The sequence below is a fragment of the Colossoma macropomum genome, unplaced genomic scaffold, assembly GCF_904425465.1.
Source record: "Colossoma macropomum unplaced genomic scaffold, Colossoma_macropomum, whole genome shotgun sequence".
Lineage (NCBI taxonomy): Eukaryota > Metazoa > Chordata > Actinopteri > Characiformes > Serrasalmidae > Colossoma > Colossoma macropomum.
In genome coordinates, this window is record NW_023494799.1 from 12,685,136 (window position 1) to 12,702,261 (window position 17,126).

General features: G+C 37.7%; 1 protein-coding gene across 2 annotated transcripts in view; it reads right to left on the minus strand.

The window, feature by feature from the left end:
* Positions 1-17,126, minus strand: part of rtel1 (regulator of telomere elongation helicase 1) — a 26,827-nt gene continuing 9,701 nt past the window's right edge. Inside the window, exons 18-35 of one of the 2 annotated variants that reach the window (XM_036585830.1) lie at positions 16,112-16,244; positions 14,737-14,850; positions 11,754-11,794; positions 11,540-11,625; positions 9,497-9,574; positions 9,301-9,378; positions 9,058-9,204; positions 8,801-8,916; positions 6,369-6,492; positions 6,082-6,256; positions 5,668-5,819; positions 5,437-5,532; positions 5,119-5,314; positions 2,898-3,035; positions 2,643-2,744; positions 831-1,061; positions 584-706; positions 1-390 (exon numbers count right to left, since the gene is read on the minus strand). In XM_036585830.1, coding sequence (XP_036441723.1) covers positions 335-390; positions 584-706; positions 831-1,061; positions 2,643-2,744; positions 2,898-3,035; positions 5,119-5,314; positions 5,437-5,532; positions 5,668-5,819; positions 6,082-6,256; positions 6,369-6,492; positions 8,801-8,916; positions 9,058-9,204; positions 9,301-9,378; positions 9,497-9,574; positions 11,540-11,625; positions 11,754-11,794; positions 14,737-14,850; positions 16,112-16,244 — 2,186 coding nt within the window. In that variant the 3' untranslated portion in view covers positions 1-334. The remainder of the gene's footprint in view (positions 391-583; positions 707-830; positions 1,062-2,642; positions 2,745-2,897; positions 3,036-5,118; positions 5,315-5,436; positions 5,533-5,667; positions 5,820-6,081; positions 6,257-6,368; positions 6,493-8,800; positions 8,917-9,057; positions 9,205-9,300; positions 9,379-9,496; positions 9,575-11,539; positions 11,626-11,753; positions 11,795-14,736; positions 14,851-16,111; positions 16,245-17,126) is intronic. The other variant, XM_036585832.1, reaches the window with a different exon arrangement.

The following is a 17,126-nucleotide window of genomic DNA, read 5'->3' on the forward strand; positions in this document are numbered from 1 at the left end:
CTTTATTACATAAATAAAAATTGTAACAAATGGATATATAGCATTTTAACACTTTATATACTACTTTATATAGTTCATCATACAGTCACAAATCTTAAATGAGATGATGTACAAGTACAAAAATATTTTCATGTATCTTTGAAAGGAAAGGAATTCCACTGTGAATTTAAAACTTACAGTTTTATAAAAGCACACATTTACATTATTTTTGCCATGTATGGTACATGTATACAAAATGTAAATAAACTAACTGCTCTGCTTCATATGGAGATAGAATCAGAATAGTAGATGGGGCTTTTTCCTTTAAACCAAATGAATCCGTATGGTCTTCTGGTCAGGAGAAGAAGGATGATATCTTGCTCTGTGATTTTCCTGCAGAGAGTTGTGAAACTGGAGAAAAATAAAATGAAACAAATCAATATTTTATTGTGCTTGCATAACAAAGTGTTTTACATCAACATGTCTAGCTTCTATCTATTTTATAATCAGTTAGGTCTTTATAACAATGACTTGAACATGAGAATTACCAGAGATTAGCAAATACGTGTTCTTGGACCCGGGACAAGTGTGATCTGAATTCTACCTGGAATTGGGTGATTGGAAGCCTCTTCTGAGTCCTGGCAGGTCTCTAAGGCACTCCCAGTCAAAGATCTTAACATCTCAGAAAACTGCTGACTATGGTGTGGTGGAATAAACACAGCTAACCCTAAACAAGACCAAGGAAACATCAACAGTTAAGTTTTCATATTTCTCTACATCTTAAAAAAAACTAATGCCGGAAGGCTTTCAGGGAGATGTTACTGCCTCTAGGTGTAGATCAAGAAACTCACGCTTTAGAAGCACAATGTCTTCGTCTCGTTCCGTCAGCAACCCCACAACTGTTGATACCATCTGCTCATAATTATATGTCTTCTTGTACATCTGCAGCGCTACAAACAGTTGATTGGTTTTTTCAGCACCAATGGCCTGTTTTATATCAGAGAGCAGGGTCGCGCTGAACTGACTGTCTTTGCCTGACTTCTGTGGCTTTTGGAGTTTCTGGTCCTTCACACTTGTATTTACTGTGAATGGAAAAAAAAACACTGATACAGATGGAATACAGTGCATTCCATATATTCTATTTTTACAAACTAGGGCTGCACAAAATATCAGTTGTTACTGCAATTTTGCCATTTGCAATACTGATCTTGCTGAAGGCTGCAATATGCCAATGAGCCCGATAACCAATCATAATATTTTGTACTGTTTACTGCAAGCACTGTGACAAATCACAGTTTCAGAGTGCTACTGTGGTGTTTTAATGAATCAAGGTATCCTAACACCCAAGATAAACATTTTTGGCCATCAGAAATTATGGCTGAAAATGCTCAAAAATAGCACTTTCTGTGTGTGAAAAAAGGTATGAAAAGTTTGGCCAAAAACCACCCACAAAAAATTAAACAGGACAACAACAAAAGTGTCACAATCACTAAAGATTTTACACAATTTTAACTGTACCGAAAATGAGAAACAGTGAATAAAAACACTGTGGGGAGGTGGCTGTGTGGAACTATTTCACAGTGACGGATATGAAGGATATTAGATAAGTGATTTATAATCTCTGTTTATCCTGAGTATCAGCAGGATGTACTGTGATGGAAAAATGCAAATCTGTGTCTAACATTAGAATCATTGCACATAACCGACTACATGTACAACACCCAAGAACTTCTACATTACAGGCTTGATGCCACTTCAATGCACAATATCGTGCTCAATATGCATAATACAGTAAAACAACAGAAGCAGAAAGTCTCAGTTAGCACGATGACTTCATCTGTCACCCCGGTTTTAATCATTTGAAAAACAAGTTACTAATGATAGATCCAAAGTGCAAAGTAAAACAAAACAAAACAAAAAAAAAAATAGAATACAATGCCTGGGATAACTAACTGTTCTCCGGATTTCACAGATACATTCTGTAGTCTACATTCTGTATTTTAGTAAGTTTATTTGATGTAACGTGTTTTATTGAAAGCAGATTTTATTAAGAATGCAATGTACTTTTAGTTGTTATGTTTATTACATTTAGTACAGAAAAACCCTACAACAACTCTTTCCATTAGGTGCATCTTGAATTTTGATTTTGGGGCATCACTAATAAAAATGCAAATGAATGCAGTCTTTAACAATATCACATTATAGACAGACCAAAGCATTTTAAATAAATTGCAAGCTGCATCACATTTGCAATATGTAGTAATAGAGTAATATGCAAAAGTCAGGTTTACAAACACATTCTCTACAAAGAAATTCTGCATATTTTGATGCACTACTATGGACTAAATTTAACATATTGGGAAAAAATAAACCTTAAAATGTGGACTGTGCAAAAGTTAAGGCATTAACTTTTTTTTCCAATATGTTAAACTTAGCAAATAAATAGAACTTGTGCATTAAAATGGTCATATATAAGAAAGATGTCATATTTAAGTTTATTTTCTGTAGAGGATGTATTAACCTTTCACTTATCAACAATCAATAAAACATGTAATTTGACCAGTGGTACCCAAACATTGCATATGACTGTTTAAACACAACATTACTAAGCTGTCCATATTGTTTCGCTTTTACACAAACAAAAGATGTTGGGACATACATACCTCCACACAAACTGTGAGTTCCCAGATGAGAGCCACCTTGATTCAGTTCTTTGCTTGAGTCTAGTTGTTTGCTTGTGCCCATTTCAGAAGTCTTCACTTTGGCTGAAAGAAAAGAATGTACAGCTAAAGCAAGCAGCAGCCAACCATTTTCCTTGATGGTACCATTGTTTTGATGGCTAGGTGTTCTCTCTGGTTTAGAAAACAAAAAGAAAAAAAAACAAAACACAGGGAACCACGTAACAGTGAGCACGTTACCTGTTTGTTGCATGAGCGTCTCCCTCTCCTCCCTAGACAGCGAGTGCTCAGGCTTGTAGCCACAGCCCTGGCCCGTAAGCAACTGACACTTCTCATCAAACTGCTTCTTGTGGTGTGGCCGAATAAACTGGTAGAGCCCTTGAGAAAAATTATACATGAAGGCACAAAGATCAGAACGTGTCCCAGTGGAACCCGAGATGTGGGCTGCATAAAGTAGCCAACAGAGAGGGTTCATGCACCTCATGCACCTATTTCAGATCCATCTTATTGGCTCAGAAAAGATTGTGATAAGTTACATGTATATTTCAATGGGTGGCACTGCTTAGAAGTTTAAACTGTAAATAATGAGCAGGTATTTTTATTTAGCAAAAGCTGTGCTAATGTTACAGTGTGGGGTAGAAAAAGACATTTTTCATCACTCAACATGGTGGAATATAAGTCTGAGCTTGCTCTTGTTTTCAGGAAACAATATCAACAAGACAGAGCAATAATCCAGCGGATTTTGGGAAGGGGTCACTGTATTTTTCTGATACATGTCCTTCTAGCACATTAAATAATCACAGAAAAGTGACCAGGATTTACTGCCATCCTCCTGTGGTTCATGCAACCAGTCTCAATGAACAGCCAACCTGTACTGAATACAGACTTTAAGACATTTAGGAAAACCAAACAAATCTGCAAAACCTATGTACTCTCTTAAAAGAGTTAAAAGGCAATAATAAGGAAGCTGCTAAAACATGAGGAAACAGAGACTGCTACCATGCTCCACTTCATCAGGGATCATTACAGGCAAAATTAATCAAGGCTAGGTTCAGCTCTGCAGCAACCAATTAAAAAAAATCTGCAAATGATAAAAATTTTACTTTAAATTGTATTACATATTTGGTCCAGCTGTTAAAACTCAGAACTTAATTGAATTTACTCATTTCGCTTTAACCCATTAGGACTGGTTTGGCAGGTCAAAAATTGTGATTAGGAACTGTCAGCTGATGACAATTACTGAGCATAATAAATACTCTGACTCTTCAAACCTTGTGATAACAGTCAAAAACCATGGGATCCTCTAAGTTGCTGGCTGAGGATAAAGCTAATAATACCTGCAAAGCCAGGGAAGGTTAAAAAAGATATCAAAGTGCTTTGAGCTTGCAATTTCCCCTGACCAAAATGTCATTAAGAAATGGGAACTGTGGAAGCCAGAACAAGATCTGGAATACCAAAAAACTGCTCATATGCTGGTAAGAAAGGCAAAGCAAAACCCCCAAATGACAGCAAACAACGTGCAAAAAAGTTTTGCTGACACAGGAGTGGTGGTGCACTGTTCTACCGTGCAACGTTGCTTGCACAAACATGATCTGCATGGAAGAGTCATCAAAAGGAACCTGCGACTTCCTCACAAAGGTCAACATCTAGATAAGCTAGAGTTATTTTGGAAACAAGTGCTGTGCACTGATGAAGTAAAAATGAAAATATTTTGTGAAGGAGGCCAAAAGGTATGTTTGGAGGAGAGAAAAAAAATTAAAAGAACACCTTTCCAGCTGTGAAGTGGATCTATTATGCTGTGGGGTTGTGTGGGAGCCAGAGCATAGGAAACACTGCATGTATAGATGGATGAATGGATTCCGTTAAATATTGACAAATTCTTGAAGCAAATGTGACAATCAGTCAAGAAACTGAAGCTGAAAAGAGTCTGGCTTCTATAGTAGCACAATAATCCAAAACATTACTTCGAAATCAATCAAGAACTACTTTAAGAAATGCAAGCTTTTGCAATGGCCCTAATAGTTCCCTGACTTGAACATAATTGAAAATCAGTGGGTAGATTTGGGTAGAACTAGAAAGCGTGAGTGCCCAATGTTAAACCAAGATCAGAAAGACTCCTAACTTGCAGTGAAGTTTTTGCAACCGATGATCTACAGAAAAAGGGGTGTTTCGAAGAAGTGACTTAGCAGGCTGTCCAAACATTTGCACATACCACAATTATCATTTCATTTTTTTCTATTTCTATTTCTAAGTGAATCAAACTAAAATATATGCATCAACATATACAGAAAATGTTATTCTTAAAAAAACAATTGGCTTCAGAGATTGTTTGTTTCTTTTCACAACATTCAGCAAAAATACGTAATTTGGCCAGAGAAGACCAAACTACTGCATACAACAGTATGTGTGTGTATGACTTAACTAGTACTGTTTGTATCAACATCTACATTCTCAGACATACCTCTAAGCAGGCTGTGCGTGTTGGGGTCTTGTAAAAGGAGCTCTGCTGCTTTTGTGACAAGGTCATCAAGGTTATCTGTTGCCTTGTACACCTGGAGGGCATGCATGATCTTTGTGAAACTATCTTGACTCAAGCTTTTCTTCAGCTCCAGCATGAAAGTCTTGCCTCTGCCTGCTGCGCTGGACTCCACAGGTTTCTAAAATAAATGTCAGGTACAAATCTATTCAACATAACATGATGTATGCTGGCAGCATCTTATAACTTTTTCTACACTAAATATGAATTAACACACCAACAGCACAAAAGAGGTTTAGTTACCCGATCCTGAACTACTCTGATTTTGCGTTTCCCACCCCTGGATTCATCATCCAATCGCTTATCATACTGTAGAGATAGTGTAGACAAGCGGCTGGCCTGTGTAACAAGATGAGAAAAAAAAGCAATCAAAAGGTTCTAATGAAACAGATGTTTAGATAAAACATGAGGTCATAGGAGGAGATCTTTGGCTTTATTTAAGCCAAAGATTTCACACAAAGATTTTTCTGTCACCCTCTCCTCCCCTCCAATGTCATCTTCCCCTTCTAGTCTGGGTTCGCTGTTGTCCAGGGCATCAAGCAGACTCAGAGGCTTCTTCTTGCTGGAGCTCATGTCCATCTCGTACTGGATACACAGCTTGGCTGTCCCATCTCTGCCAGTGTCCTCTGCATCAGCAAAGGATGGAAAATATTCAGGTTGCTTGTCATAGTCCTCAACATTTCAAGACATGTCAGACATACAAGACATTTAAAATTTTTATGTAGTGAAACAGTTTGTTTTTACTTGGGGGTGGTGGTGGGGGTATGTGTGGGGGGGGGGTGTCGGTGGGGGTGTCGGTGGGGGTGTCGGTGGGGGTATGTGGAGGGGGGGGGAACAGCTGTCCTTAATATGTCTTGTTTCTTTAAAGACAATGAGAGAAGATCTTACCCAGCTTTCTTTTCTTTAGGCTGGGCACATGAGAGTCTAGCACTTTGGCTTTCAGAGAAGAGCTACTCTGCCAGCGACTTTGAGCTGAACGAAGACACCCTCCACCCTGGCCAGCATCTGAAACTAACTGACTCCCACACTGTGCGTCTTTTACCTTCTTCTGTGGTACTGGCCTCTAACAAACACGAAACACCAGCATCAGAATCAATAAATCAGCATCTTCAACAACTGAATTTAATCTTTAATTAAGACTAATAACAATCTGATAACACAAAATTGTTACTCACAAGTTTCTGTACAACCCGGAAAAACTGTGCGGCATCCCGGACCACAGAGCCAAAGTTATCATAAATCCGTACATAAGGCCTAACCCAAGAGGGGAGCTGGGCTCGTGCATCTGTATATTTGAACCTAGATTAAACAAAGTCAAGTAACATGACAACATTTGTAATTAGAGAGGAAAAGCACATACCTTAAAAGTGTTACATGAGAAACTTGATGTTATTTATTCTCAGCTTAATTTTGTACCACTTCATTTTGATGGTCCACTGGGGATGCTTTGCAGATGCTCATCTTACATTACCCTAAATAGCTACTAACTCTTAGAAGTTATGACTTTCATTTTGCTGATATTTAACTAATTCCACATTAGTTACGCAATCACTTTCAATTCTGCAGTTGAGTTTCCATTTTTTCCATTTGAAAAATTTGGCAAAAATCTAAAGCATGGTTGCCCACAAAACACCATCATATGCACAATAATGTTTCCCTCAAATTCAAATTATGCAACAGCTTACACTTATATTTATGAACACAAATGTGGTCTCTAAACATGTTGTGTATCATCAATCTTTGCAAATAACTAACCAACTGCATGTTTTATTGTGAAGAGAGCAAAATTAGTTCTATTTAACTGAATTTAGCGTAACACAGTACGGTAAGATCATTGTATTCATAGTTCTTGATAGTATTTTTTTAAATGTAAAACTACAGGTAATTTTTTTCTCTGTTCTAACTGATAAGATGCCTGAAAAAAATAAATATTGTGACATATCATGTATCGTGAAAATTTCTTGAGTTATCGCAATTTTAGATTTTTCCCATATTGTCCAACTCTAGCTAACAGTAAGTGATATAATAATAAATATGTAGATTAACATATTAGCTCTTCTGGTTAAATGAAGCTGTAGCCTGTTTAACATTCATCATGCTAGTTCACTAGATGAGCTATGTGTAAAAAGGTTTCCAGGAAACTATGTTTACAATTAGACTATGCACTATGTTTACAATTAGAGTATTTTAAGCTAGTTTTGTAGCTAATGTATGTAAAGCTGTGACAGGATGAGCTGCTGAAGTCACATCTGCATATGTTGTATGTGACTACTTTATCCTTCACTTTAAGAAAATTGTCTCACACTTCCGTATTTAACTTTCAACCGTGACTGTTCTTTTGCTTTTCCTATGCTATCTGCTCACATAGGTGCACCAATATTAGTGAACTGCTGCCCTGTTAAGTCACTTTAGACTGGACGTCGCTTTGAAAATGTATTTAAAATTTGTCGCTGAGTTTTTATTGTAACCGATATCTATAGATAGATAAAATCTAATAATTGTTTCAACCATGCATCTGATTTCCTCATTCTTCTGTTATCAATTACAGTAAGTGACCAGTCACGAGTTTTTTCCGTTACCTTAAACCGAACATCCACAACCTTAAAGTCGACAACTGGTTTCAAACAACGACATAACTGAATAAAATCAAACTACTGCTGAACACAGTGTTAAGTGTACTTAAAAAGAACTTGGGGGACCAATCATGCTCAGGGGGAGGATTCAGAACAAGTGGTGCGCATTGCGTTCTGACCAAAAAGATACTGGGCCACATTCACCAACTGTTCTTAAGAAGAAATTTCTTCTTAAAACTCACTTTTCATGAAGATTCAGACATTCACCCATGTTTTCTTATTTGGGATTTGTTCTTACATAAGAACAGAATCTGCACACAGTCAAGAGCACAAAGGTGCAAACAATTCTGCAGTTAAAGAACACAACATGAATCTGACATAGACTTTTTCTTAGGACCTTCCTCAAGAACAAATTTAAGAAAAAACTTTGATATGGTGATAGATATTGGTGAATGAGGCCCATTGTTTGTTTTGAAATGTAATTTTCCATCATTTCCCAGTGACAACAAAAATAGCATTTAAACTATTTTTAAACCGCTTTGAGAAGCTTCAGGGACAATTAACCTGAATGCAAAAACTAAACACTTAATGTCTGTAAAATAGTCATTAATCATGAACATGGGCACAATGATGAGAGTGCTCTACTTTTATCCTAAACGCACAACTGATGATAAATCAAATGTTAAAAATATTTTATAATTATTTTTTGATAACTATTTTTGATGACAAATATAATGCATGCAAGTTAGTGCAAGAAAACCTGAAAACAGTTTGAATTTACAGTTATGTTTTGCATTTTAAGAAATCCCAAGAAATAAAGTGATGTTTTAAAACACTGCACATTTAGCAACACAGCTTTTGATACATATACTGTATACACAAATGTATTTATGGACCATAGATGTATTGTGTATCCATATACATGTGCTAAGCATACTCAGTGTTTTGCAGATTTGTAGATTATCTATAAGGGACCATCAAAATAAAAAGTGTTAGCAAGAATTTTTCTCAGTCACTCTGCGATGAGCTCTGACCTGTGGTCACAGAGGAAGATGGCTCCGTAATCCTCACGGTGGCGGATCACTCTGCCGATGGCTTGGTTCACTGCGCGGGACGCCTGCTGCCTGTACCATTCCTGCCCAGACAGGTACTGAACACAGACACCCAAGCTAGTTAATGCATATGCAATATATTAACAAGAACACAAGACAGTGCATTCAGAGTAAACCCTATTTTCAGACCAAATGTGGTCCAACCAAGCCTTGCACTGAAACTTTACAGAACCTGCTACCTGCTTGCCACTGGTCTTATTTCTGCACATCTCGTCCAGGTACTGCATCTTTAATACCACTCTGGGGTCCATTCTAGGAGGGAAGGGAAGACCGGTGATGATCACCCCACGGCCATATGTGTCTGCAAAGTCCAATCCTTCACTCGCCTTGGAAACAGATAATGTAATAGGCATTTCAGTACAATACAGGTCTATTGAAAGTCTTTATAAAGTATTTCCCATGCAAAAATCTTGTTCTCTTACCTTTCCTCTGCATACAGCAAAGAAGCTCCCTCCATTTGACTTTGAATCATTCACTTTGTCATAAAAACCATCAATCACCTGGAAGAAAAGGAATATTTGAGCAATTATGATTGATAACACTGTTAAAGGTATTGTAAGGGGGGGTGATGGCAAAAACCATGCCACGACCTGCAGAACTGCACTGCAAGAGACATACCTCCGTAAATGTGCCTTTTCCTTTGGGTTCCACAAACATGGGCTTCATATTCTCTATGCGGTCTGCATGGCCGCTAGCCTGTTTGAGTCAGATAAGGAACATCCTTTTGCATAATTCTTTTCATTTATTTTCCAACATTTTTATAATATCACATGAATGTTCGTAAAGTGATAGCTCAGTAAAAAACATATCAGCTAAGACATTCCTAGGGTCCAAAAATTGATTTCTTTTTCGGGCTGGCCCAAATAATGTAAATACTCGAGAATTTGTTTGTTACGTTTATGTTTAGTTATCTATTTAGTATTCGTAGGTATTTTTTCAAGCCACCAAACTGTAGCCTGAACTACAATATATTTAATCTGCAAAGGAAAATATAAAATAATTTTTAGCTGGTTTAGCTAAGTGCATCATAAATTCTTGGCATCCTCGTCACCTTGCTTCAACGTGCAACAAAGTATGTGGAAAAAAAACCCCAACAGGTCAGAAGGGCTCGTGTTGTGATAGACATGGCTCTGTCACAGCCAGTGTGTACTGAAACACTGATTAAAATTTAAGTGTATCTGTATCAGACAGATCAAAGCTTCAAATGTTGTTTTTAGCTGTAATTTTGAGAACAAGTATTCAAGTACTTGTTCAGAAATATCAAAAAGTATTCAAACCCTGTAAAAAGGGACAGTGCTAGTTTCTTTAGTAAATAATGCCAGCTTACAGCTTATAGCTAAGTGATTTTAAGTGAACTTGCTTATGCAGTTTCAGGCACTGTATTATACACCATTATCTATAAAAATTGACAGTAATATGTCACACAGCTAAAAACAGTGGCAATAACCATCTGAAAGTCAGAATTTCTTCAGTACTATTCACCAAACAAAGCATGGTCTTGGCTGATCGACAATAGTTGACGTTAGAGGGAATTGGTGTAAATTTTTTGGCCAAACTACTGCTTTGGAGGTGACTCAGTAAAAGAGAGGTTATTTAATTGTTATAATGGGAAAAATTACGCCTACTACACCTAGGGCTGAACATTTAGGAGAAAATATCTAATTGCAATTCTGATGACCAACATGGCCATTTTTTTTTTTTTTTAATAAATTAAGGTCAAGATATTTTTTTCACCATATCTACTTTTTCTGCTTGACTCTTGAACACTGAACATGGTCTCACTCATGCAAATATGGTAAGGGGCCACATCCTACATTGTTATTGTATTTTATTTTTTGTCCAAAAGGTACCAAAAATGACTTAGTTTCAAAAATAGTGTCATTTTAACATGACCATTTTCCAATCTCTCTTAATCCCTTAGAATTAAACAGGCTGTTTTTGTTACTGTGCCTTTAAGACCAATATAAGATTAACAATCTCTGTCCGGATTGGCTGCCTTGTATTTGTGCCGCATTTAAAAAGCAGTCAGAGCTCAAACACTCCTTGAGCTTTGATATGAATGGGTGAAGCTAAACTGCTGTTGGCTGAATAGGTGGATATATGTAAATTAATCGGTTCTTGTGACACTACAGAAACAACAAATTGAAATCGGCCATTTTTACATGATTTTACACAAGTTTTCATATACGAACTGTATGGACAGGGTAGTGAATTGTACATTTTAAAACTTTAACAATGTTTTCATATTACTTTAAGCTCTCCAAGTTTGTTTTTTTTTTTTAAATGATTTGGGTCCTTTAAGTCTTAAGACAATGTGGCTGATCATGTTGTTTAGAATTAAAATTGCCGCTCTTGTGATTTTGTTATAAAAATCTTTCAGCCATAGCTACATCAAACACAAACAGGTTCTTCGGTAAAAGTAATGGTTAAATACATAATCTTGACAACTCAACAAATCATCTGAATGTGTAAATGTTTTTTACATTGTTAAATGATTCTTTTCTATGGAAAATCTTTGTTTATGGTTCTCTAAAGAACTTTTTAAAACAGTTAAACACTACCACCAAAACGAGTTCTACTGTACAGGACAGAGAACCTTACTGGTACTATATACAGCCCTTTTTGCTAAGAGTGTATACTACAGTTTGTTAGTATACGTACCCTCCAGTATTCCAGCGTCTTGTCCAATACAGGGTATGAGGGGAAGAACACCAGCAGGCCATGTGGAACCACACGACTCAGATTTACTGTCACAATAAAAAAAGAGGCGAATTGTTACCGAAAAGATTAATAGATTTAATTTGCTTCTTCATTTTTTATACTGGAAGCCAAGTGTTTCGGCACAACTGAGAGAACTATTTAATTGAAGTCTTACCAACAGTATTTCCTAAGGACGCCATGTTCTCAGGAACAAACCTTCGCAAAAAAAAGCAACACACCATACAGTTACTTAGAATGCACTGAGAGTAGGGCTAGGGGATATGGCAAACATATATCACGATACTTTTTCACAATACACTAAATGTATCTCAATACTTTGGCACACAGACAACACACAGTGCGACATTTGAACTCGACCATCAAAACCTATATTCAATAATTTTGCTCTGCCCTTCAAATACTTCAAATACTACTCTAGTCCATTTAAACTGGACTAATTATGCTCTCTTTGCAGTGTTTCCCATTCAAAGGTTATACCTCAGTGGTACGCCAAAGAATGTGGAAGCCTATTTCGATCATTTAAAATCTTTTTTAGCATTTTTATTAATCCTTTTCCTTTGATTCGACGACTACATGAACACAGCTCGGGCGGGGGAGGGGAAGGGGGAGAGAGAGTGAAGGCAATGCTGGGAGAGAGTGAGAGGAGTGAAGGTGGTGGTGGGAGATTGAGAGAGTGAAAATCATGGCGGGAGAGTGAGAGAGAGTGAAGGAGATGGTGGGAGAGTGAAGGTGACCGCAGGAGAGAGAGTGAAGGACACGGTGGTAAAGTGGGAGAGAGAAAGAACACAGCAAGAGAGAGTGAAGGAGGCAGCAGGACAGTGACAGAGAGTGAAGGAGAAAGTGAGAGAGAAAGAGTGAAGAAGATAGCGGGAGAGTGAGAAAGTGAAGGAGACGGCATGAGAGAGTAAAGGAAATGGCGTGAGAGTGAGCAGCGCTTGCGAAAAAATTAGTTACACCACTGATTCATCTAGTATTTACTTAACACATTAGAATTGAGAATTATTTTTATCAAAAAGCCTCGCAAGGAGGAGAACAGAGTCTTGGCTCAGGTACCCTGATGTGTGCAAATTCAGAGAGAATTTTGCAGTAATTAAGCTACCTTTAGCCTTACTGATATACAGCCCAAAGAAATGTCTGTTTCTTAGAGAAGCTAGAATTGAAGCAGATTTATTTTTTTACATTATCCCTCAAAATGTTAACTTAATCTTCTTTCTTCATGACCCCATGCAACCGAACAAGGTTCCCTGTGCCTGAAGCAGCAAAACAGCCCCACAGCATTATGCTCCCACCACCATGTTTAAAAGTGGGAACTGTGTTTTTAGGGTTGAAGGCCTTTCCCTTTTCTCGCCAAGCAAAAGCAACATCCATGTGCCCGAACAGCTCCAGTTTAATCTCATGAGACCAAAGAACAAACTCATCCCCATATTTAAAATAGTCATGGGCAAACTTCAGTCTTGCTTTGATTGTCACCCTGTGAGCAATGGAGTTTTCCATGGGTGATGACCTCAAAGCCCACCACGATGAAGACCCCTCACAACAGTCTTCCTTGAAACTTAAAGTCCAGAAGAGGACAGTTCAGCAACAGTCATCTTGGCAGAGATCAAGGTTTTCTTCTTGATATTTCTGAGGAAAGTCTTTGATAGGTATCTTACACTTGCAACCACACCCAGGTTTATTTCTAACAGAATGTGTCTCCTTGTACTTTGCAACGATGCAATGTACAGCTGTTCTGGACACCCTAAAATGCTTGGAAATGGCAGTATAGCGTCCCCTTTAAGATGGGCACCTTCTTTCTGAGGTCCAGACTTATTTCTTTGCTTTATGGCATGATGAAATTACTCATTACAAAGAATGTAAGAGTGGTGCCTGTCACTCTAGCCTCTCAGTAGCCTTGCTCAATGGAGTATATTTAGTAGAGTTTAATGCTGATTGATTGCATCAGTCGCGTCAGACGGAGTTCAGGTGTGGTTTGAAAGCTAAAAAAATTCAATTTGCTACATTTTCTTGAAGAACACACACTGGGGCTAATTTTGACCAGCCCAATTTTCAGTACATTTATTACACAGCAATCCTGCAGGTTTTTTTTAGAAATCCAAAATGTACCAAACGAGGGTCTTTATATTATAGATGAATGTTTTATGAATGATGTTAACATCAATAGCATTCTACCCTTGGGGGGCAAATAATTCTGACCTTAACTCTGTGTGTGTGTGTGTGTGTGTGTGTGTGTGTGTGTGTGTGTGTGTGTGTGTGTGTGTGTGTTAAAAGTCTTAGGTGTTATTAACAATTGTATATGACAGACATACTACATAGTGTTGTAAATGTAAAACTGTGTATTTGTAATAGCAATCATAAAAAAATATATGGAAAATAATTCCATTCATTTTTTTTTTATGCTTTACAGTCAGCATCTCACCCTGTCCCCCAACTTACCGCTCCCTGCCTCAGCAATAAAGTTTATTTAAAATCTGTAAGAAACACTGCTTTGTAATGAAACTGGCAGTTCTTCCTATTTCTTTAAGTACAGATGATATACACCAGGGGTGCCTAATCCTGGTCCTGAAGATCTACCACCCTGCAGAGTTTAGCTCCAGCCCTAATCTAACATACCTTATACGAGTAATGATTGCCCTCTAGGGCATCTGAATATTAAAACCAGGTGTGTTTGATCTGGACTCGTCAGGGCAGTAGATCTCTGGGACCAGGACTGAGCACCCCTGATATACACAAATACCCATAAAAGCATATTGTTTATTACAGTGGAAAAATGATAATCAGTGACAGTGATCATGATAACAATTAAATATCTGAAATACACATCTAGTTAATAACGCTCAATCTGTTGCTAAAGTATAATAAAGACTTCTATGCTAGAATAAGTCTTGAAACGTAATTTTAAATAAATAAATAAATAAATAAATAAATAACACAGAAAGAAGACAATGCAGACCAGGCCACCACTGCTGCGTTGTCTTTTCCCAGAGTGGAATCTTAAGGTAACTTGACGCTCCAGGCAGGTTATTGCAATGCCTCTTATGTGTAGCCCCTATTCGTACGGGATGACTAAAGCTGATGTAATATGGGGAAATATCACAGTGTGCAGTTCTTTACAAACTGCTAGAGAATGATGCACCCACCTCTTGTCAAAAGCTGTGCTCAGCTGCACGCCGTCCGGCCCTTTGTCGACAATGCTGACGAAAATCTGGTCCTGCTGAATGACATGAGGGTTTTCCAAACACACAGGGAAGGGGCTACGGAGGAAACAGCAGAGTAGGGTTGAAGAAAAGGGAGAAAATGTGTTTGAACTTTGGCACTCTTAAAAATGAAGGTTTTTAAATGGTTCTTGGGCTGAATGTACAGCTGAAACAAATAGCTTTAAATGGTGTCAAGGCTTTACATCATATGAAGTTTCTTTACTAACACATCATTTGGTTCATTAAAAGGGATCACGTCATGGTAACTAGTGATGCACTGATACCACTTTTTCCCTTTCCAATAGCAATACCTGATCCTTGAATATCGGCTGAAACAGAGTACCAATACTGATACTAACTAACTCTATCTAACCTAACTAAATAATAAGTCCTGATATACACTATATATTTAATGATGGCCTTTAGTTTTTTGATTATATACGTGTGTGTGTGTGTGTGTGTGTGTGTGTGTGTGTGTGTGTATGTATATATATATATATATATATATGCACACCCACACACATTGCACACATTGTATGTATGTATCGGTGTGGGTGACAGGATTTTTTGGCTTGGTTGAAGCAAAAGGCCACGAGACCATGCTGCTGGGTGTTGCACTGCATATGGGGCCAGCGGACACACAGATCTGGCTGGTGGGCTCCTATGCTAAAGGCTAAACCAAACATAAACATCCTTCTTTTTGAACAAGGCACAATACACGGCAGCCAATCACAACAGTCTAAAGACACAGTGACAAAAACAGCCTGATTAATTCTAAGGCACAAAGAAATGTGGGAAAATAGTCATGTAAAAATGAAAGTTCACTGTTTCAGGTACATAAACGTTACAAGTGAAAAAAAATATTTTAAAATGTAGGATATGGGAATTTTAAAGAGTTCTTTAGGGAACCAAAGGTCGTTCTTCTACGGCAACAGTTCTCTTAATATTTTAGTATAAGGCCCCCTTTGCGGATAGTCAGTGCCACTGCACCCTCTCCTACCCACACTCACCCCTGTCCTCGTCCTCCTTGACCCTGGTCATTAATTTCACTAAACAAACGAGGAACATGTCTTACTAGAACCTTGTCCATCTTGTGAACCTGGCATGGCACTGCTCTACCACATTATGGATAACTCATTATTAGGCTCTGGATGGCCACAAATTTGTGACAGGTTGGCACATATATTAGATTTTAATAATATTAAAATAATATTAAAATATTAAAAATAACTGCTGTTTTATGCCATTGATCTAAAGAACCTTTTTTAGTACCTTTATCTCTAAAAAAAGGAAAGCAAGAGCAGTGGCCAGGACCTACATCTGCATTTCATAAGTGAAAGACGAGAGTGGTGAAAGGGTCCCGCTGGTCAGGATGATGCAGCGCACCTCCTGTCGGAGCAACTCTTGCATGCTGAACCCCGGAGAGAAACACCAGTAGCTCAGCACATTCCCTAAGAGACACATACATGACCGTACATTTACAGTGGAGTCTGGAAGTAACTGGATGGCGGGGTTTTGTGGTTTTGGCTCTGTACTCTAGCACAGCGAATTTAAAATGAAACAACGGGTATCTAATTATTAATATAATTAAACGATATTCACTGCCATTTTTCTAAGCAGTTTCTCGATTTCAGAGGACCATGAGAAAAAGGACAAATAAAGTAAACATTGTGTTTAGTAGATGTCAATTTCAATTTTTGGATGCAAATTATTTGCAATCAATTATAATCTGAATTCTGTGACTCAGACACCATATACTTTCCTTTGTAATCCACTGCCAGGCCTGGAATGCAGTCATTTTCAGTTTCTGCTCATTTCAGGGGCTTTTTGCCATCTTTCTTTCAATGAGTGAAATGCTAATCAAGGGGTAGTTCAGTAGTGACTGAAAAAAAAAAAATGCCATAGTTTTAGGTCACTGTCCTGCTGCAAGCGCCGTTCACTACATTTTGAGCCATCTTATTGGGTCTACACTGTTATGTCAGTCCTGCAACTGCTATTCAGTCGTTAGATTATCAACAGAGATGACTGACTTTAATTGGCAGTCACATATGCCCAGAGTTCTTCAAATTGCTGGTGTTTAGAGGTTCTTTACTTTGAATCATGAGCTACTAATTTATTTTCCTCCACACTTTCCTCTTTTCATCATTCTGGAACAGATAAAATGTCATCTGTCATCTTCATCTGTCCATATGACCAGAATGATTTTTTAAATGATTTTGCCCTAAAAAATGACATGCTTTTTTTTGTAAATACTAATTTTTTACTAAAAAAACTTGCTTTTTTATTTTAAAAAATGTACCATAAAAGGTTATTTGTGCAATGCCATAGAAAAC